The sequence below is a fragment of the Lampetra planeri genome, chromosome 3 (genome assembly GCF_965212315.1).
Source record: "Lampetra planeri chromosome 3, kcLamPlan1.2.h2, whole genome shotgun sequence".
Taxonomy (NCBI): domain Eukaryota; kingdom Metazoa; phylum Chordata; class Hyperoartia; order Petromyzontiformes; family Petromyzontidae; genus Lampetra; species Lampetra planeri.
The window spans coordinates 17,558,178-17,581,575 of NC_136109.1; the positions used below are offsets into that span (position 1 = coordinate 17,558,178).

The window sequence follows — 23,398 nt, forward strand, 5'->3', positions numbered from 1 at the left end:
ACAAGCCAACCTTTCGGCAGAGGTCCTGCCAAACTCTTTGCAAAAAGTTCAGAACCAAAATCAAAATGTGGCTTTTGGGGAGGCATCGCTAAATACATTTCCAGGAAAATAAGAGGGCATCAACTTTGGACATTGTCCTGTCCCTTGCAGCCCCCTGAAAGGGCTCCAGGAGAATGAACCTTTTCGTTGGTTATTTTTTGTTCTTTCTTCTCACCAACACCTTGCAGGCATCATCTACAACATCTCCATCACGACGGGGGACGTGCGCGGGGCCGGCACGAACTCTAAGGTGTACATCATTCTGCACGGAGCGCAGGGGCTCAAGAACAGCGGGCGCCTCTTCCTGCCGGGCGGGCAGTTCGAGCGCAGCCGCACTGACTGCTTCAGCAGCGAGGTGGCCGCCCTGCTCAGCCCGCTCAGCCGCGTCACCATAGGCCACGACAACTCAGGAGTCAGCTCGGGCTGGTTCTGCGACAAGGTGAGGCTGCCGTGGGCTTGAGGGCATCTGAAAGAAATAAAAGCGTTTCGTATCATCAGGGTATAAGGGATATTTCAACTGGCAACCTGCTGGATTGTCCAATGTGCTAACCATTACATTGTGGCAGCATCCTATAAATAAATAAAAATTGCGGTCATTTTACCAAATTTTATCTCGGTGTCCTATCATGAGATGAAGAATTAATCTCTTTGTATCTGTTGCAGAGCAGTGCAATCCGTTGTGTTATAAATTGACCCACAGAATTGGATAACACAGAACTACTTCTGAGATTCATTCAAGCGACCCTGGTCACCAATTACTTTGTGTCGTCTTGGTAACTGGGCTGCGGCCTTCAACTCACAACACTTGAGAACCCAGATTAATCACAGGCAGCTATCTATATTTGAACTCACAATCTCAGCAGAGCAGGCTCAGTGCTCTGACGTCTGAACCACTCGGCCACCTCCCTGAAGGTAGCTTTTACCAGAGGCCCATAGGCTCGACTATGGTCAAGTCAAACATGGGTCTGTGTCTCTCTATTCAAATGAGTAAGGGAACAGTCCTCATTTTTGTTTGCTTCCCTAAGCTAGTGGTGGATCGTCTACATTCACATGGCAGGGCCAGTCTTTCCACTTCCTTCAAAGTGGTAATTATTCAAAGTGGGATCTTGAAAGGGTTGCTTTGCTAGAATTCGAAAACACATTTTATCACTGTGAGAAACACTTTAAACACTTTGTCAAGCAGCCAAACTGATATATTGGTGGGTGAATAATTAGGTTTGTAGCTACTTAATTCACCTAACAATTCAATATATGACTCAACTAGAAGGCTATCGAGTAGTCAACTTAATTATTTGTAATCTTTTATTTTTGGAGTATTTGAGGAGTCTCACTAGTTCAAACAGCTGATGTAGATACACCTTCCTGAGTAATCAACGAGGGAGAATTAATAATCTTCACTGTTATTTTCTACATCACAAATCATTGATAATGCTTCATATCTCTTGCTTCTATTGCAGTGTAGATGAGTCAATGTAGGGTTGTTCCTATTGCAATACTGTACAATATAGATTATGTCTCCAATCAAGCAGAGGTTTAATTGAGGCACAGGTCATACATTTTGGTTTCTGGGTCAGAAGACACAGGGATGACAACAGCGTGAGATGGGATGGGAAGGGGTTAAATAATAGAGAGCATCTTGAAAAAATGAGGGGATTATTATAGTTCATCTGTCAATTAATGTAGGACCAATTGAAGAATGAAATAAATTGGAAAATGTACATTGTGGGTGCAGATACCAGATACGTCTAGTAGCATCAATCTGTGAATTCTGAAATTTAAAAATGGAAGATTTTGAGAAGTTATAAAAAAGGCAGTTACAGTTTTCAACGCAATAGACACATGCCCATGTTTATGGGAACCCCACGGCTGAACAGCCCATAATGATTGGCCTAGGGCTGGACCCACACCCTAAATGAGTCCCGCTTATTAGAGGCCAATTACCCACCAACCAGAGCTGCCCATTTCCCATGGGAATAGGGATGAGAGATAGCTAACCCAAAGGGGGGCTGAAAATATATGGTCCTGGATTAAAGCTCAAAATTAGCATGGCGCCTCTCCCATCCCGAGCACTGATCCACTGCCTGTGGCCCCATGACCGTCAAATGCAGGGATGCTGATTACCCCAATCTTGCCCTACGTGTGGGTCCTATGTGCCGTGTGCTTTATTTAGATGATTACCGACTGCAGGTGTAGATAATTGAGTGCATACAACAACGTATGTTTTGCACTCGGTTTCTTTCAAGTAGACACACACGGTTTCGCGTATTATCTACTCGTCCCTGGGATTTCTGCCGTGGTGCAATGGCTACCGCACTGGATGTACAACCTAGAGGCCACTGGTTCGATCTCGCTGCGCAGCGGTTGAAACAATTGGGCAAGTTTCTTAAATCCACCGCCTCTGACCATCCAGAAGCGTCAATGGGTATACCACAGCGAGTCGATCGGTGGGTCACGCGTGGTGGGGTACAGTGTGGGTAATGCTTCCAAGACATCTCGTCAGCATTGGGATGCTGACCAATTATCCTCCGTATAAAAACACCTATCGTGTAGGCCGTTAAGCCGGCGGTGGCGTTTTCAAGCAATTTCAGGGCTGCACCTTTGCCTTTACTATGTGCTGAAGATTTTAGGGACTGGTAACAAGAGGAGTTCACCTCAGTTGCCATTGCCTATGAACGAATGACTCAATTGGGATTATGCATCGGAAACATCGACCCCTACTTGCAGACTAATGCAGGCACCGAGTCACCTCGTGCCCACAGGGACAGCTGCCACTGGGGGTTCCCTTTCCATTGCTTGAGATGAGATGCGATGTAAAGAGCCCTGAGTCTCCCCGGCGTATATGGGGCTCTAAATAAAATACTGTAGGTTATAAGAAATAATCGTGTGTTTTAGCACATACAGTGATTGTCTTGTGTCATCATGAACGACCAGGCTCAGACCATCAAGACTGAACACCTCGTTTAATCTCAGCTGGCAGTGACGCTCAGTGCTCAGTAAGCAGGTGCCATGTCCCCGTTGAGCAAAGTAACCTCCTTCAATATTTCGTTTTTGTTTTGCTGTGACGCTTTGTGGAAGAACGCTGGACTTAAATTTGGAAAGCCGAGAATTCGTGTCAGTTGATGGTCGACGCAGCTCATCATCCCTCTGGGGTCAATACAATGGGTGCTACTTCATGGGAATTCATCATTTGGTTCTTTGTACGATCTACACCATTCCACATGAATGTGGAGTTTCCACCACTGGCTCAGGGGGGGCTACAACAGAGATGACAACTTCCCTGTGCTATAAATGTTAATATTTTTACGTGGCAACGAATATTTATCGTAATTATTTATCTGATGTAGTTTATTACAGAATGTGTGGAAGTTCTGCTCATTGTCTCTTTTAAATGAGTCGTCTCTCTGAAGTCCATCACAACACCAGGGTTTCTCGCAGTCATGGTGACATTCGTGGATGCTCTGTGCATAATCATTGTGCTCAGGAAGGAAGGAGTCATGATCGCTCATGGGCTGAGGAAAGTGTTAAGCTGAAGAGGAGGAGGGATGCTAGAGAGAGGCAAGAAAGGGAGACACTGTGAACTATCTGCAAGAATAGCTCATTACAGAGTGAAATAGCTCACGTGTGCAGTGTACTGCATTGATAATGGCACACGATTTGCATAATTTATTTCCATGAAATATTTGCAAGAATTGCGACAGTGACTGATAGGGCCAGTTGTTGGATGTTTTTTCTTTGTTTGGTTTTAAGAACATTTCTATAATTTAAGCGATCAATGAGAATAACAAAAGGTATCAAATATGAAATTAACTGTAACACTTGGGCAGATTTTGGTGAACTATTCCAAAGCACTTGTTCAACTCTGTGATGTTAAATGTTGCATTTGAGCATTAATTTACTCGGCAAATAAAAAAAATAGGAGAAGTTTATTGTATATATGAGCAAACTAGAGCTGCTTTTTTGATATTTGCGATCCTTGTGACAAATAGTGATGACTGGAAAAAAGCTGATGGTGATAATTATGTGTACTGTATGATCGTAATGGTGATGCTCATGGCAGTAATGATGACAATAATGATGACGGCAATAGTAGTGACGTGACATTGACAACGATGAAGATGATGATGATGAATTTATTTGTGGTAATAATGGTGATGATGAGACTGGTTTTGAGAGTGCTCTGCTGGGAAAGTTAGGCTTATGATGAAGATGATGTTGGTGGTGATTATGAAGATGACAATTGGGCTGCTTGCAGGTTGTGGCGTCCTTTAATGACATTAAGATGTATGCATGTGACTGTCTACTCCAGCGATGATGATGATGATGGTTCATGTGACAATGCCATGCAGGTCGTGGTGTACTGTCCATTCACGGGCATTGAGCAGTCGTTCCCTTGCCGCATGTGGCTGGACGAGGACGAGGGCGATGGTCTTATCGAACGAGAGCTGCATGAGATGATCTCCCTCCGCCAGATCAAGCAGAAGAGTGAGCATTCTCCCCGCCCGTTAAGCACGAACACCCTAGGGTGCTGTCAGCAAATTCAACTTTTCTACCAAAGGGTTTTTTTCCTTCACATAAACGCATCCAAATTAATATGGCAGGGAGACTATTTGTCCTCTGGGTTGAGAATAACTTTAATTTGTCAACAAAATGTAGCAGAAATGCCCTCATTAGTGACAGCTCTTGGCTCTATTTTGGGGAGCGCCATAAACTCCGCCTCGGGTTTTCCAATAAATTGATCACGCGCTCACCCTGCCGCACTCAGGGTGAAGGTGTTCAGATCGAATAACCTGAACTGTGCTTCATGTCGATTTACAGGGATTGCCAGGCAACAAATATTAAAATCCAAAGGCCATCATAATCAATCCCATTGATACCGCCACACCTTTCCAGCTCTTTCCTTCTACGAGATTCCACAGCTGTTGCACAACCGACACTAGACCTCTGAGATCTTCCCCTTCATCGCTGAGCTCTGGATATCTACTCGAATACCCATATCAGTAAACTACCTGGGAATGAAGCATGCACCAAGAGATGCTCATAATAATTATAATAATAACGTTATTGGTTACTTGGAAGAGCATCTCTGAGTTTCAAAGAAAATGTTCATGAGGCTCATACTTTTGGATTTTTGCCTGTTACCTCCATCGCGGATAATTTTTTATTGGGATAAAATCTGTAGAATGCAGAGGATGGCCTTAAAACCCATGCAGCAGAAGAGAATAGCACACTCCATACAGAAATGTCAGATACATACTTTGTCATATCACCTCCTGCATCGATTCTCTTTAGATGGGTATATGCACGCACTATGCAAGTGCATATTCACTCACAGATGATCTCTGTGTGAACCACCAACCCCATGCCCAAGTTGCTGGATGACAGTCACGCATGACCACACCTGGATTTTAATAAACAACAAACGAATGCTTAATTTTTGACATGTAAACCTCTCGATTTAAGGCTTTCGTGACTGCAGGCATTCATCTTCTTGGTTCTCTCGGTAAAGTCACGTAGAATGGAAATAATAAAAGAATAAAAATGAAACATAATAAAATTATTCTCTCGACGTTTCGGCCACAACGCAAGCAGCCGTCCTCAGGTGAAGAACAGGTCTGTCAGACGCTGTCTTCCCGACAGACCTGTTCTTCACCTGAGGACGGCTGCTTGCGTTGTGGCCGAAACGTCGTGAGATTTATTTTATTATGTTTTATTTTTATTCTTTTATTATTTCCATTCTACGTGACTTTACCGAAAGAACCAAGAAGATGTGAACCTCTTACAAGGAATACAGCCACATGTTCACGTATTGGCCCTGGACACTGCGAATGCTGCTACCGCTGCTGCCACCGCTGCTGCACAGTGTGCGTACCAGTAGACGGTGGTGAACGGCGTGCCCTGCGCGTGTCCCGCGTGCTCTGCACAGAGCTGCCCTGGTCCCTGTGGATCTGGACGAGTGACGTGAAGGGCGCCGGCACGGACGCGCGCGTGTGCCTCCAGGTGTACGGCGAGCACGGCAAGTCGGACGAGATCCAGCTCGACAATAACTCCGACAACTTCGAGAGCGGCCTCACCGACAAGTTCATGGTCAGGCGCAACGCCGCGGATAAGCGCAGTGGCGGCTCACGCCTCCAGTTTTGAGGGGGATAAAAAAATTCGCCTCGGGTTTTATGGCCTCAGGTGTCACGCACGGGTGGATTAGTCGGGTTACTGGAACACGATGGCGGTGACTTTGTCAGTGCTTTCACCACGAGGAGAGCACATTTAATTTGTGCAGCTTCCCAGGAGAAGTACTCTCTGGTGGGAGGCCAGCACCGATCCATCATCGTCATTATCGTCATCACACTCTGCCTGTATATTTTTGGGATCAATGAATTGCACCTTGTGTGTGTGTCATTTGAGAATTGGAAACCCTGAGGCAGAGTTTACGGCCTTCCCAAATTGGGCCAAGGGCTACCTCTGACTAATAGCCATTTTAAATTTCGATTTAAAGCTTTCGTGACTGCAGGGATTCATCTTCTTGGTTCTTTCGGTAAAGTCACGTAGAAGGGAAATAATAATAATTGTATTTTATTGTTTTATTTTTATTATTTTATTATTTCCCTTCTACGTGACTTTACCCAAAGAACCAAGAAGATAATAGTCATTTCTGCTGCATTTTGCTGAAAATTAAAAATAACCATTACCACATAAGACTATCGCGCACGCACTTTCAGATGCCATTCCGTGGCTGTCTGGAATGCTCTTCCTTCCGATGTTAGGAAGCCACTGGAGCTATGCACTTTAAAATCTAAATTGAAAACTAATTTATTTTGAACTGCTTTTTGTGTTTAGTTTGTTGTCCTTTCCCCACACCACTGATAAGCACGGTTGGCCAGGTATAATGTGAAAGAAGTTCAACACACGTACAACTTAGGTACATGAGTTGAAGTTCCGCATTCCCTTCTTGATGCCCACAAAGTGGTACCTATTTTCTCTCACTCAGTATGATCATGGGCTGATTTAGTATTCGTAAGCCTCTGATTGTGAGTCGAGTACTCCCACTGCAGTGCCACTCAGCTGGATTTTTTGACTTTGCTGTAAAGGTCTTTAAGCCTCATTTGCCATCAGCATTATAATCATCCCATCAGCAAAGCTATAAAAAGGTTACAGCCTAAAACTTTAGTTGCTGTGTGTCAACAGCACGTAGGTAAAAAAAACGTCGTGCCGCTGATATCACATCGTTTTTCTCAAATCAAACTTGCCTGAGCATGCCTTGAGAAAAGTAGCCCCTCTGCTGTGAACAGATGCTTGCATCTCTTATAAACAGCTAAAATAGTCTGCTCAGTTACTCACTATATACGTTAGTGTAAAGAATACCAAGGTGTAATAAATAGTAATGAGCGGTTTAAATTAGTAAAACCTCTTGTTTTTTCAATAGGAGTCCTTTATTAACAGGTGCACAGTACAACATCACATAGTTCTGACGTTTGTAAAATGTCAGATATTTGAGCGTGTATATAAATGACAGTTACTCCCCACAAATACTGCACTGGGTATAAGCGGTTTATTGGTCAGCACAAAAATGTGATAGTCGGACATGTGACGTTGTACTTTACATATGTGTGTGCGTGTTTTAACATTTATTTCCAGATTGAATTGCCAGACATTGGCTTCCTGTTCAAAATACGTATCTGGCACGACAGCCGTGCACCTTTTGGGGGCTGGCATCTGCAAAAGGTGAGGCATCGGCACGACTGACATTAATGCCTAGCCCAGGCTGCCATGTGCACCCAACAAAGAAGCCACCACATTCGTAGAACTCTCACTGCACAGTTAGGAGGTTGTTTAGTTTAAATTCCTGTCAGGAGCAAATTCAGCTCATCGTCCATCTGTGGATCAAGACAAATGCCTACCGTTCAGCGGAACATCAACAGTGGCCAACCTGTTTCCAATGCTGACCTTGCCATAGGAATGTGGAAATGTCATCACTGGCTCGGGACTGCCAACAGAGATGCTCCAGAGATGAGCATGGGAATACTGTGACTTAGATTTTTTTAAATGTAATATTTAACTAAATATGACATTTCCTGAAAAGTGTGAATAATTACCTGAAAAGTAAATTGCCGAGTAAAGCCTCTTGAATTAATGAGCGGATGTATAAATGTGCCTACTTGCTCAGTACAAACAACTGATAATTGCTTACACTGTGATGCTCATTTATTGGCCGAATAGAGATTATGGGCGACCTTCTGATGGTAGTTGAACTCATAGCCTCCTAATTGTCAGACGCATGCTCGAACCGAATCACCCAGCCATGTCGATGTGCACAACAGAGTAACACTGAAGAAAAGGCTGAAAATATTTGGCGAACATCAGTCAACCACTGCATTATGACTGAAAATATAAAAACACATACTAAAATAATGCTTTGGGGGAAATGGCCCTTTTTAGTGCAAGGCCTATCAGCCTTTTTTTCTAAAGAAGTCACTTTCCCAGAGCGGTATTATCTTTTGTATTTAAATGTGTTTCAGACAGCACGTCACGTCTGTCAGTGAGCATGTGACGATGGATATATTAATCGATTCAGTATAGTTTTTTTTTATGCTCACGATCATAATTTGAATCAGCCATGATCAATCCACTGCCGTACAATGGCCTCCCCAAGCCATCCCCATCCTCTAGATGAGATGCTCACAATACGCGCATCAAATTGTGCATGTAAATAAAAATCTATAATTAATAATGTCTCTACCTTTGCATGCAAATTACATGCCGCCGTTATATTTAGGTTAACGGAGTGAATCAAACTGTGCAAACAGGATGAGAAACAATACAATTTAGATGGTGAAATGAGATGAAAAAATGTGACTCCGGACTCAAGGTGGATCATCGAAGTGCCGGCGAGCTGCACCATTGTAAATGACGATGGTGACACGGTATTTACATTCTATATTTGAAGCATTCGTGACTGCAAGGATTCATACTCTTAGTTCTTTCGGTAAAGTCACGTAGGTAAAAAATGAAATAAAAATTAATAAAAAATAAAATAATAAAATCACGACGTTTCGGAGGCAACACAAGTCTCCGTCATCAGGTGGGAGTCACAGCCAGATTTGCTGCATCAAGATGTAATATTTGCAGCAAATCTGGCTGTGACGGTCCGACCTGATGATGGAGACTTGTGTTGCCTCCGAAACGTCGTGATTTTATTATTTTATTTTTTATTAATTTTTATTTCATTTTTTACCTACGTGACTTTACCGAAAGAACTAAGAGTACGGTATTTACACTCTCTGTTTCTACATCGCTCGCTGCCAGCACAGTCCTCTATATTTTAGATAGACACTGCATATAGATTATGATCAATGATGGCAAGGAATATGTATGTTGGTCTCGGCACTCGTGAGGCACTCTGAAATGCCAGGGCACGAACATTATTCAACAAGCTGCTATGTTTTAGTTGACCGCTGCATTAGCGATTTCGAAATGTAAATAAGCTCTTCTAAATAATTGTTTTAATGGGATGCATCAGTGTCATATTTTGGCCCGCAACACTTTCAGAACGCCTTTGCCTGGCCACGCAATCAAGCCTCAATGCAATTTGCGGGAGGCTGCAGTAACCAATTACTATTTTAAAAATGTCTCTCTTTCTCCATATTTCACGTGATGCATTATTACCACACTGCTTCCCCTGCTGATTAGTTTTCCACTCATGCAAGCCTGACAGCTACACGTGAGCGCATTCCTCGTCGCTGTCAATGTGGTCTCACTGCAACGGGAGGCGTTGTGCAGTGCGATGTTCTCATAGCCCCTCGTGCTGCAGGCACGTGTGGCTACTGCGTGTGCCGTGTGCGCGCACGTGTAATGTACGGCATTCGGACGGTAATTACTGTGTACATTTAAGTCAAGTTCGTTGTTTTTATGACTCGCATGCACTGACTGTGTGTGTGTGTGTGAGCTCATGTACATAAAGTGCTGTGTTTTTATCGCTTAAATTGCCTAGAATTGCATTGCAACAAAAGGCACAATACATGTTCAGTGTAATTATCATTATTATGGTTACATTACAATGACTCCAGCTGATATGCGCAGGTGCATTCGGAATTGTTCGAATTTAAATGCATTCACATTAAAGCAATGGCATTTGATTAAATACAACCCTACTAACATGCGCATTAACTCGCACACGCGCACACAGACACAAAGCACACACAAAGCACACATGCATACACACAGTAAGAGTGATACCGGCATGCCTTGGTGCACTGCAACAGACAATTTGGCTAAGCACGCCTCATTTAACTTGGCGGGCACTGATCTATAGGGATGTGTCAGGATAGTCAACTGCTGTAAAACCCCAGCAGAGGAATTAACAGAGTCACACAGGCATTGCTTAAGCACTTCTCCCCAATGGAGACGCCACGGGGCTTTTACTTAAGAACAACACAAATTGTCCATTTTTAAAATTGAATGCTCATTTGCGGAAAGTCTAGTGAACCCAAACCAGGTTTTTTTTTGCCATCAGACTTGGGGTAATGCTAACGTTTTGGGGCAGCTAAGTCAGGCTTACTCACACCTCATGCTTTTTTATTTTTGCATATCCCATCTTGTCATGTTCACTCTTACTTTATAGTCTGCAGTACTTCGAGGGGTGCTGTAACGCTGGCGGAGCAATTGGCCCTTTTAAAAGGTCATGATTTCAAGTTCCCGTCAGGTTTTGATTCAGCTCATCATCTCTCTCGAGCTGATACAATAAGCAACACTTTGCGAGCAGAGAAAAACGGCGCTTGTCCTGTGGAGAAACTGAAAACGCCGTAGGAATGTGAAATACCCACCACTGACTTAGAGCTGTCAGGCGTGGCCCCATGTTCACTTCAACTGGCAGACATGTTTACTTTGTTTTCATTATCGTTCTGTTCAGTCTCTTTATGAACCATGAAATGGTGCACAAGAGATAATTGTTTCATCAGTAAATGGAGCAGGAACTTGGACAATTTCAAGATGTCTCTTCTCTAAATCTACAGTCTGAACAATCTAATGCAGAGCTGCTGATATGAATACAGCATTTTGATTTATGTTTCTTCCCCAAACGTATCCCATTCCTGATAACAGCCTCATGTTATGCGACAAAGAAATGCCCATTTGGAACTCTCACCGCAGTTAGTATAACATTGCCTGATGAACAAAAAGTTAAGTCATGGAGCTGCAATACTTCTAGGGGTTATTTAAAAAGACATCTTATTCACGTTGGGTGGTGCACTTTTTAAATATTCCCTGCACACCAAAACAAACTTATTTCATATTCCCTCACTCCTGGATTATGCTGAATTAATTGAAAATCCCAATTTAACATTGTGCGTTTTCAAACCAGGCTGAGACTCTCAATAATTCACACCTGAAAACTTGGTTGAACCATGGGTGGCTGTCCATATTTGACCCAGTATCTCGGTGATGCCCGCTCAGTGCAGACTGAAACTGAACAGGGGACACTTGTGATAGCTCTCTGACCATGTGACACCATCGAATTGTATTTTCTTATCATCTCTCGTCTATATAAGGGTGGATCTTTAAGCTCAGTTGTCGACTATACAATAGGTAATGGAACTGGCATAAAGAAGAAAGCAAGCAGTGAGGAGTGGCGGCATTGTTGGCATTAGCCTTATTGACCCCTTGACCCTTATCATGATCACCTGGCCTGTGTGTTTTTTTCTCCATTCTCTTGGGCTAATTGCTGGTCCAGTGACAGAGATCCATTGTTCATATATAACGTGAATGCACATGTAACATTCATCGCATTTTGGTCAAACATTGTCGCCTTGGTGGTGCTTGTGGTTATAGTGCTGGATTCACAAAGCAAATATTCCAGATGCATGTAAATGATTTGGGGATTCATTCAGTCTATCATCCCACCATGTTGGCCTACTGAGGGACTGGCTTCCACCAAAAAAAAATTGGAATTTCGATTATATACTGGCTCAAGGGTGGCAGTGGAAATGTGCATCTGAGCCACAATGCTCGGATGTACAGAAAGGCTCTTTGGGCCCAATTCGTGTAGCTATATCGATCCATCATTTGGCCACTTTCTGCCAGAATAATCGCAGTCATTTGTGGCTGGTTCCACACAAAAAAGCAACCTCTCTACCACTGATTATGCTGAACATATGCAATGGCCTAAAATGGCGTTGTTAGAGTGGAGCCAATGATGGTGAATAGTTTCAACAAAATATGCGGACACTTTTCGCCATCTTGTTGAAAGTTTCCCAGAAGTTTACAACAATGAGCTTTTTCTCCTTCCTCTTCAGCATGACATTTCATGATCGATACCTCACCATGGAGATGGGACAATGAGATCAGCCCTCGCACAGGAGAGATATGGATGGTGGAATCGCAGAACCATGAGGGATAACAACGACGTGGGGAGTGCGTCATCCAGCAGTGGATAGAGCATTGATGCTGCTGATGATGAGATGATACTGCTCACTCAGGCCAACACTCTTGCAAAAAGCTAATTTCCACACGCGATTTTTCTAGGGATGCATAGTGAACTTCCTAGGTATCTTCAGCATCAGCCATGATCAATCCATTGCTGGAAGAAGGCCTCCCCAATTCGTCACCATCTCTCAAAGTTGTGTGATGCAACGATCGACTTAGCACCTGCTGCACATGAGCTAAAATCATCGCTGCCTCTCCTCGGTTGGACTTACTCCCAGATGCACTATATTCCTCAGCTGCCTACAGAGTAAAAACGTATTGTTGCTTCATTTATATTTTACTTTAACGGAGCTCGTGTGTGTGCATGTGTGCTTGTGTAGGTTGACTCAGCATAAAATAAGTACTAGGCAGACAAAGGCGGCTGGGCGTGGTGCTGGCCACCCACCACCTCGCGTGCTTTACTGACCTTCGCTAACAGCACTTGGCCCAACAGTCTGTCAAGGCTACACGGGGGTTCTTTATTGTGTGTGCCCACGCATTCCCCCTGCTCCAGGTGACCCTGCTCAAGTACTTCACCAAGGAGAAGTACTCCTTCATGTGCGGCCGCTGGCTCGACGCCAACGAGGAAGATGGCTTCACCGTGCGCGAGCTCTCTTCAGAGGGGGAGATGGTTGAAGAGCCACAGCCCGGTAAGGGTTCTTAATTCGACGGTGTTCCAAAAAGTAAAGAGACAGAAGGTAGTTTTTTTGTTGTTCAATAAATGTGTGTTAGCATTAACACGACAGTGGATTTCTCTCGCAAAGTTAACCACATTTCAGTTTTTGTCTCGGCCTCGCTGTGCCCTGCTTTGCACCACTATCCGAGTAGTTAACCTCACAATCAATAAACCTTCAGCGCCAGGGTGAACATCCGACTCCAACGTATTTAATGACTGAAACGAGGTAAAACTAATGGGAAAACACAGCACAAAATACAGCATATGTTAATGCATGCAATATCAATACAATGAATGAACACTGGAGCATCATAACATTGTCTTAGATAACATGAATCTCAACAATAGGTCCTGGATGGACCAGGCACCTACATTAGCACTGAATAGCTATACAACAAGAGAATAAACTACTGTGTTAAATAAGGTCACTTTGTGTAATCACCATACTGCAGCTGAAATGTAGAGTGCTGCATATAACACTGAACTGTGGATGAGATACTTATTCATCCTTGCTCTCAAGATCGCATTAAAGTTACATGGACACAAGTCTGGCTCGACTTATCCAACTACAAATAACATTCACAAGTGCCAGGCTTTGTTGTTAACTAGGCCTCATTTATCATAACAATTTAACAGCATCATAAAGGCATTTACAGCATTATAACGGCGATCCTAACATTATAACAGCATTCCCAGTATTATAAGAACATAAACGAACTTACAGACAATGATTTTTAAAATCCCACAATGAACAGATGCACCCGTCTTCACTGAGATGCTAATTGTGTCTCCATTGTGTACTCTGTGTAATGGCTGACACCCTTGCCTTGTGGCTTAAAGAACCTTAAATCGTAACTTCCTGGTCACATGACCAAACTCAACACCATATCAGGAAGGTCCTGTGTAACCACACCCCCATATCTGCCGTGGGGCAGAACAGTTTTCCTTTACTTCTCTTACGCCGCACTTCCGAGCCGAGCTGGGGGCCAGGTTGCTTTCTTCTGCTGCGGTAGCTGAGCCGAGTCGCATGCACATGACGCAGTTGTGACGCTTCCTCACATCGTACTGACTGAAAAGTCACTCGCAATGACCAAATAAAAATGATTTTAAATACCCTTGCCCAATTGGCACAGCTTTGGTCCTGAGCCAAATTGAGATGTCTCATAAGGCCAACGTGTTATATTCTTTGGTTCTGACTCGGCAATTAGCCAATAGAAAACCACCCACGCTGGCTCGGCCTCGGATGTGCCAGTGGAAAAGGAGTATCGGTGACGCAGAGGCTTCCTCAAATACGAGATGTTCTTGGTTTTGGCCCTCCAGCCAGGACTGCACTAACTCTCTTCCCTTCTTGATCACATGATACGTCCTAATACAGGAGTCGGCAACCGGAATAACAAAAAGAGCCATTTTTTCGAATTCGGAAACAAAAACTCAATATTTCAAGAGCCACAAGGCGTGTGATTACAAGGCGGTGGTCCTCAATAAATTACGTCATGAAGTAGTGCTTAAAGAGTCGCATTCGGCTGTGGGACCGCAGGTTGCCAACCCATGGTCTAACACGTACCAGGGCGATGCCTCATTCCTGATGACATTTTCACCAAAATCCTAGGTTCACTGAATTATTTTTTTCTCTTGGGGCTTTTCAGTAACAAGCACCAATGGTTGCAACATTCTTCAAAGTCCCTTTGCTTACATGAAACACCTCTGTAGAAGTGACAACTACATCCTGCGTAGATCAGAACGCTTTACTACAACACAAAAGGTGGAGTGCGTAGTTGGTGTGCACCCAGAGGGAGGGGTACATGCACAGGGTGTTTCGGGCAGGTCACAGAGATGAGCACTGCAGTGGCACGCAGAGGTCGGTGATGGCGAGAGAGATCTGAGCCTCAGAGCGGGGTGACGCTTTAAGAGCATATCTTTAAGGTCAGGTGTGTGATGTGGCAGAATAAAATCTGGCAGAAGATGAAAGGAAGTAATTGTAAGATGTGATGGCATCAGTCGCATTACTACTACTCATAATAATGATGCCCTTTATTTACTCAGGAAAGCTTCACTGAGATGTCACATTTATTTTAAAGGTGACCTGCATTCGGATGCTTGGCCAGTTCCATTGATCAGTGTTTTAGCAAGTGAGAGGAAACTGCAGTACCAGAATACAACCCATGCATATGAGTAGGTAACACTCAATCCTATGCACATATATATTAAATAATACTTTTTTTTCTTACCATCTCTTGGTCATCTTGCAGCCTGAGTATACATCACCTGGCAGTCTCCCATTCAAGTACTAGCCAGGTTCACACCTGCTTATCTTCTGATATCAGATGATATCATTTGAATTCGGTGTGATTTGGCTGTTTAATGGTAGTAATGCCTTGATCTTGATCACCATCATCATGATCGCCACTGTCTTAGCTATTTCCATCATACTCTCATTATCATCCTCCTCATCATCATAATTTTCATAATCGGCGCCCTGAGATGCATCAGAACCTTGGACTTGGCATCACCCAGCTCACCGTGCGTGGAGCACAGATTGACAACTGTGCCACTCTGGATCTGCTGCGTGCAGTGGTCAAGTACCTGGTGACGATCCACACGGGGAAACACGGGGGCGGCGGCACGGATGCCAACGTGTTCGTGTGTCTCTATGGGGAGCAGGGCGACACGGGCGACCGTATGCTCTACACCAGCCGCAACAACGTCAACAAGTTTGAGAGAGGAAACGTGAGCATGCAACTCCGCTTATAATCATCTGTGATAACCTTTTGCTTGGATGGGGCTTAAGTGCCTCAGCAACTAAAAGCCCCTTACGTCACATATCATGGGCGCCACGGTGGCGAGATGTTTACTACCTCCCTTGGTATACCGGGTTCGATCCTGACCCTGACGCCTGTTGTATGTTTGGAGTTTGCATTTTTCTCACCCCGTGGGAGCGTGGATTTTTCTTCAGGTCCTCCAGTTTTTTCCTCCACATTTAGAAACATGCGTTTAGAGCATTTGGCTGCTATACATTTCCACATGATAAGCCATTTTGTTGAGCTATCAATTGTGGCCAGATTGCTTGTGAAAAAGCGCTATACAGCTCAGTGGGCCCTACCTGGTCAAATAAAAAATAAACATTAGTTTCATTGTCTAGTTTCATCTCAAACATTCGAAAAGCATCCACCAGGGTAGCTCTTCCTGTGTGGCACAAGGTGATTCAGCGGTGGCCTGCAAGTAGACATTAGTCTGCCAGTAGGGGGCGATGATTGCTGTTATGTGTAATCCCAATTGAGTAATTTTGCGAATCATTTTCAAATTTAGTAAAATTGTACCATGATGCGGGCACACAATGGCATACTCGTTTCGAATAAAATAACGGGATCTTTAGTGTCCACTGAAAAGCAAATGCCGCCGAAAAATGCTTCATATACCGACAGTATTAACCAGGGCAACCTTCCCGATTTGAACCATCAACCTCTGCAGCATGGCGTCGAACACATCCACAATCCCTGCGTTAAGTAGCCGCCCTAAACATTCATTCTGCTGCAGCACATCCGACAATCAACAGCCCTTGGTCAATCCACTGCTGTATGGAAGCCTCTCACACACCTCTTCAATCATATAACTTGGTTAACCATAATACTTAATCGTACCGGTCAATGTGGGTTGGTAAAGCTGGGGACCGAAACCCATTCAGATATCGCTCGCCACTGATGTTAGCCGTGGTCTGGAATTGAAGGCAGGTCATCGGGTTCATGGCGCAGTTCGCTTACCACTGCAACACTGCTCCTCCCACATCCGATACGTGTAACAAAGATGTAGTCACTTACACGAGGATGTCGACTTTCCTGTCGCTCAGCTTCCCGTTTTTTTAATGCGTTCCCTTATCCACGATTTGGTATTTGGTTGTATCATGAGGATGTTTATTGAAAATTTCTCCAGTTAATTTATGGGTACTTGAACAAAAAAATTATGTAGGGTTTTTTTTACACAATATAGGTAAAAACAAAACATAGGACTAGATTTGAAGCTTTCGTGACTGCAAGGAATCATATTCTTAGGTTTTTTTCGGTAAAGTCACGTAGGTAAAATATCAAAATTAATGAAAATAAAATAAAATAAAACAAAAATCACGACGTTTCGGAGGCAACACAAGTCTCCGTCATCAGGTGGGACCGTCACAGCCGAATTAGCTAATTCGGCTGTGACGGTCCCACCTGATGTGTTGCCTCCGAAAAGTCGTGATTTTTGTTTTATTTTATTTTCATTAATTTTGATATTTTACCTACGTGACTTTACCGAAAAAACCTAAGAATAAAACATAGAACAACACGGTGCAGCCAACACATACAGAAATAAACATGTCACAACCGTGCAAGTCTTATCGGATTAGCAAGCAGGTGAAATCAGGGCGAATAATAATGTAAGACGCAGAATTGCTTGGTCATTAAACTATATTCGAAGCTTTCGTGACTGCAGGAATTACTCTTTGGTTCTTTCGGTAAAGTCGCGTAGAAAGAAATTAAATTCAATAATAATAGAATACGACATTTCGATTGCAACACAACCATCATCAGGTACAAATGCATGAGAAAACAAACATAGTAAACTATGAAATATAATGCAATACAACACAGAGAGTCGGCCAACACAACAGTCAACACCCCTCCTGGTTGTTTAAGTTCTTCCAAAGATTGCTAAATTTGAGAGAGAGACAAAACATAGACACGGAGACACACAGACGGACCCACAAGCAGAGAGACTTACACAGAGACAAACAGAGAGAGACACACACACACTGTGTCTCTCACTGTGTGTCTCTCACACACTGTGTGTCTCTCTCTATTTGTCTCTGTGTGAGTGTGTGTCTTTGTGTCTCCGCGTGTCTATGTTTGTCTCTCTCTCAAATTTAGCAATCTTTGGAAGAACGTGATCAACCAGGTGGGGTATTGACTGTTGCGTTGGCCGACTCTCTGTGTTGAATTGCATTCTATTTCCAAGTTTACTATGTTTGTTTTCTCATTCATTTGTACCTGATGATGGTTACTTGTGTTGCAATCGAAACGGCGTATTCTATTATTATTTTATTTCTTTCGACTTTACCGAAATAACCAAAGAGTGTTTTTGTCACAAGCGGCCTCCTTTTGCCCATTTCAGCAATTTGATTATTACTGTAGTTGTTTCCACCTGATGACAGGCACTTGTGTTGCGCCCGAAGCGTCGTGATTTGATTTAATTTATTTCTACGTGACTTTACCGAAAGAACCAAAGAGTGCTTGGTCATTATCTAACATATTACAGTCATATTGCTCTGAAAAAAAGGGAGCAACCCTGCCATGCTGTGCAGTACCAATGTGATTTATATGGGATTAGAAACAGGATCGCACAAACACCGCATCTGTACGTGCAAGGTGTAAATCTGATAAAGTGTGTAACGGATTAAAGTACGTAACATTCGACAGCGGTGCGGCGAAACAAAAAACAGACATCCTGGGATTTGGTCTCTGACACCCACACAAGACGGTGTGGTGCTTCTTCCCACACCTTTGATGTCCACCCTAAGGCAGACGGCAAGCTTGGGCCATTGTTGGACGTTTGCGAGAATGTAACCTTGGAAGATGATTCGGTGGTTAGAGAACGATCCGCGGGCAACCCGACTGCCTTCATTGATATTCTTATTATGTATTAGTATTTTAATTACGAATGAGTTTTTAACATTGAAATGTAATCCTCGGTTATGATATGACTCGAATTATTATCGAACTTCATTATGAAGTAGTTTTCTCTCTGGTTTGAATATAATACTGTGTGGACATTTACACTTGATAAGGCTTTGTAGGTCAATTAGCTACTGATTACGTTTAATTTTTACTGACTTTATTTTTGGATGTGTGTTTCAGTATCATGTCCAGCAGTTGGACATAGTTCTCTTTTAAAGGCCTGAAATAAAAAAAAAAACAGAATTACATTTTATGCTCTTCCAGTGCCATAGCAAACCATTTTAATACAGTGACATCGATTGTAAATCATTTCAATGTACGCACTTTTATTCCTGCCTGTTAAACATGGCAAAACACTGTTCAAGATATCTGAGAATGGGGCTTTGATTGATCTGTTTATAGCAAGAAGGTGTTTGAGTTGAACTAAATAATATAAACTCAGTACGCAATATTAAGATCATGTGTACATTTTGTCGTCTTAATGGTAATGTTTATGACAAGATGTGTTCCTGAACGCATCACCAATCTTCTCAGGCACCATGTTCAGCAAAACTATTATCCCCTGGCAGTCCCACCAACCCATCTGTCCAGCGTTAATAACAGAAGTGCTGTAAATTTTTCTTATGATTTTGGTTTAACTTTGGGTCAAGTACCGTTTTATTGAGTCTTTACTCAGACCACAAACGTGGCTGTTTTGTAAGATCTCTTCAATCTGGCACAGTCTAAAAGTGTGTGTGGGGGGGGGAGGCATCAACCAACAACAGTGATGATTATCTGAACCGGTCCTGGGTTTCTCCTCGATCGACTCAGCCTCGAGTACCTGGTGTGATGTGTGAAAACCGCTACTCGGGAGACAAAGGCGGCAAGGCATGGTGCTAGCTACCCACACCCTCCGTGTGCCGTGGCAACCGTCATAGCTGCTACTCGCTAACATCACTTGCCCCAAAAGTCTGATTTGTGTGGCTGTCCCACAGGTGGATGAGTTTGTGATTGAGTGCGTGACGCTGAAGCGCGTGACACGCGTGCGCATTGGGCACGATGGCCGGGGCGGCAGCTCGGGCTGGTTCCTCGACAAGATCATGGTGAAAGAGATGGACGCCGTCAACGCCGAGGAGGTGGAGTTCCCCTGCAACAGGTGACGTGTGCCGGCAAACCGCTGGTCGCGCCTTGACCGGTTGTATTTCCAGTGCTGAGCACAACAATGAAAACAACTCAAATGTTTACGTCATCTTAACGTGATCACATCTCAAGGATGAGTTCTCCTACGACAGGTGACGTGTGCCGGGAAACCGCTGGTCGCGCCTTGACCAGTTGTACTTCCAGTGCTGAGCGCAACAATGAAAACAATTCAAATGTTTACATCATCTAAACGTGATCACATCTCAAGGTTGAGTTCTCCTGCAGCAGGTGACGTGTTCCCGGGAAACCGCTGGTCGAGCCTTGACCGGTTGTACTTCCAGTGCTGAGCACAACAATGAAAACAATTCAAATGTTTACATCATCTAAACGTGATCACATCTCAAGGTAGAGTTCCCCTGCGACAGGTGACGCGCGCCTGCTAACCATTAGTCACACCTTGACCGTTGTACTTCCAGTGCCCGAGCACAACAACAAAAACGATTCATGTTCGTGCACGTCGTCTTAATCTGATCACATCTCAAGACGATGAATGGAAACTGTGAACGAAAAAAATAATACATGTTGTCGAGGAAAAAATTATGAAAAAAAAATAGGGTTTCCTTGAGTTACCGATGGAGCCAGAGCAGACTCCTTGTGTCCTCACTCCGGCATACTTACCCACGTGTTCCATCGGTACTGTTTGTGTTTCGGGAAACAGTGTTGTCTTCTGAGTGTTTTTTTTATTATTACCTATCAAGTTTATGAAATTGAAGGAAAAGGCAACCCTAAATAGCTAATATGTTGAAGAAAAGCACCTTGGCTGTTAGACTTTTAGGAGGTCATTCTCTTGCGACTAAATTGTCATAATTCGAATGCAGCACTTTTATGAGATGGACGATATAGTAAACTACTGTAGTCTGCGCTCCTTCAAAGGTGGAGAAGCAAAACTACACAAACCCTCTCCTGAAGCCCTTCTTGTAGCTAGCAGACATCGACATTGGAATTTAGCTCCTGAACATATTTCCATCATATGCAAGAATAGATAATAATGAGATCATGTGATGCAATAATATTCAAATGATCATGCTCATCAGCCAAAACCATGATAATCAATCATGCAATGTAACAATCCATCCGGCTCCTGCACACAACCTGAAGCTATGCAGGACATGTCGCTCATAGGGACGGTCGTCAGGGTTAACAATGGAGTAGCGGCCAAAGGAAGGAACACACCAAAGGGGACGTCCCTCGCAGTGATACAACGTATACGAATGGGAAATAATTGATTCTCATGCAGTGAATGGTATGCATGCACCATGTGAACATTATGCATGTGTAGTGACAGGGTGCCATCTGTTGACCAGGAGGAATAATTACGGGTATGGGTGCGTTACGTAATAGCCAACAATAAGGGGGGAGTAATTGGGCTAAAGGTCAGAGATGGGGATCAGTCGGGAAGCTCCGGGAACCTGCTCGAAGGTTCTGGAAGGGGGCGTGGCCGGAGGCGAGGCCTGGCCACACCCAGGAGTATATAAGGGGGACGTGACCGGAGGTTCGGGGCTGTCCTGGGGGTCTTCGCTGTCATATGGCCGATCCACTGTACGGCTCCCATCATCGTCGCCGCTGTCAGCCAGCTATATAGTTAGACGCCGGCGATGGAGCTGTATGTATGAGTGGGTCAGCTATACGTAGCCCAGTGTATATGTCGCTCAGTGATTGTGCCTGTAAAGTGTGAGACATTAATAAGGAGCCCTCTGCACGTCGTGTCTCGGAAGTCGCTCTTTACACATGCACCGTGAGAGTAACAATACATTTTGATAGCAGAATTGACGGATCCTTACGCCCCTATTGGCTGTGTGTCTTGGAATGTCTTGCACAGGTTTGAGACTTTGTTAGTTCGAAAACAAGCATTTAAAGTTATGGTCAGGATCTTTATATTGGTATCACAGCTTTAATGTGTTGATGATGAATCGAGTGATGTGTTTTTTGTTGTTATTCTTAATGAAACTTCAAACTCATGCTGGACAGCCCGTGTCACGTAAAATGGGTGTGTATCTACAAGCTCGAGTCAGTGTCTTGCATACGACCATGTGAGAACCAGATGACTTCCGTAAAATCTCTTTCAAACGAGACAGTGATGGAAAAAGTTATAGCGTCATAACAGTTGTCATTTTGTTGTTGTTGAGACTTTGGTCTCGCATGAGCACGATGGCTCACTCTTGAAATCAATGATGCGTTCGTTTAAATGTCCGTAGCATACGTTGGTAATTGCCCTGTAGAAATGTACCAGATTGCTGTGAGTATCTTGACATGGGGACGGTGTGGGGGGGGGGGGAGTGGCAGTTCAACAAATTCAGCAACCTCACATTCTAAATCAGCCTAATAATGCACATGGGGTGCCAGTTTAAAGGTAATTAATTATCTTTAGTTTCATTAAACATTGCTTATGTATGACATAGGTCAATGGTCTGATGCATACGCTAAACTGAATACACCATCGTGATTCCAGTTCAGATGAAAAAAGTCGGTTAGTCTGAATACGTCCAACGCTGTCGCACATCATAGGCATTTCTCTCTTATCAGTCCTAATTTGGTTGATATCAAGTGCTTTAATAAACAGCACTTTATAGTTGTAGTCATGATTAGCCACATCTATAACCAACCAGGCTGCTCAGTGGGAGGGAGCGTGGATCGAAATGGGAAAGTCGCGAGTTGAAAATGCCGGTTGGGAGGTTAACTCAGCCCATCATCCCTCCAAGGTCCATAAAATGGGTACCACTTTGTTGTAGGGAAGTTAACAGTGGTTATCCAACGATAGATTCGCCCCTGTTATAAGAAAGAGGAATTTACACCACTGACCAGGGCTCTAAGCAGCAGCTGAACACTGCCTGCAATTCTCATTTGAGCAGGAAATCACTTTGGCTTGACTTGACCCACATGCACGTCCTAATTCCAAAGCAGTCCACAGTACAAACTGGCCCAGTCGCTAGCTAACCATGAAATAGGCAGAGCGACCTAATAGTCTTGGCAATGCATAGTAATGCCCCCCATTTACTGTATACTCTAGCAGCCTTGGTGAGAGATGACTGGCACATTTGATAAACAAATATTGGCTTAGTCCCGAGGTTTATTTCACTAAACAGAAAAATCACTCTGGTTAGAAGTTACTTATTGTAATCCCATATTTGGTGTTTTCAAAGTTTCCTAACCAATTTTTCTTTAATTTACGTGTTTTATTTGAAGCCAAATACGATCCCAATGGGGCTTACATGGGCTATATTGGACTTTCTACTCCCACAACTATGCTCTCCACCTTCATCAACGAGCACTGATCAGGGCGGTGAAGTATGGTCAAATGCCTCCCATGAGCTGCACGGCATGGGGAGGCCATCATCGAGCAGTGGATTGA

The 23,398-nt window shown here is 43.7% G+C and overlaps 1 protein-coding gene across 1 annotated transcript in view; it reads left to right on the top strand.

Annotated features, from left to right (window-relative positions):
- Positions 1-23,398, top strand: part of LOXHD1 (lipoxygenase homology PLAT domains 1) — a 113,993-nt gene that overhangs the window by 15,133 nt on the left and 75,462 nt on the right. Inside the window, exons 8-14 of the mRNA XM_078616987.1 lie at positions 228-478; positions 4,386-4,521; positions 5,963-6,123; positions 7,669-7,755; positions 13,004-13,139; positions 15,738-15,892; positions 19,845-20,005. Of these exons, the coding sequence (XP_078473113.1) occupies positions 228-478; positions 4,386-4,521; positions 5,963-6,123; positions 7,669-7,755; positions 13,004-13,139; positions 15,738-15,892; positions 19,845-20,005 (1,087 nt within the window). The remainder of the gene's footprint in view (positions 1-227; positions 479-4,385; positions 4,522-5,962; positions 6,124-7,668; positions 7,756-13,003; positions 13,140-15,737; positions 15,893-19,844; positions 20,006-23,398) is intronic.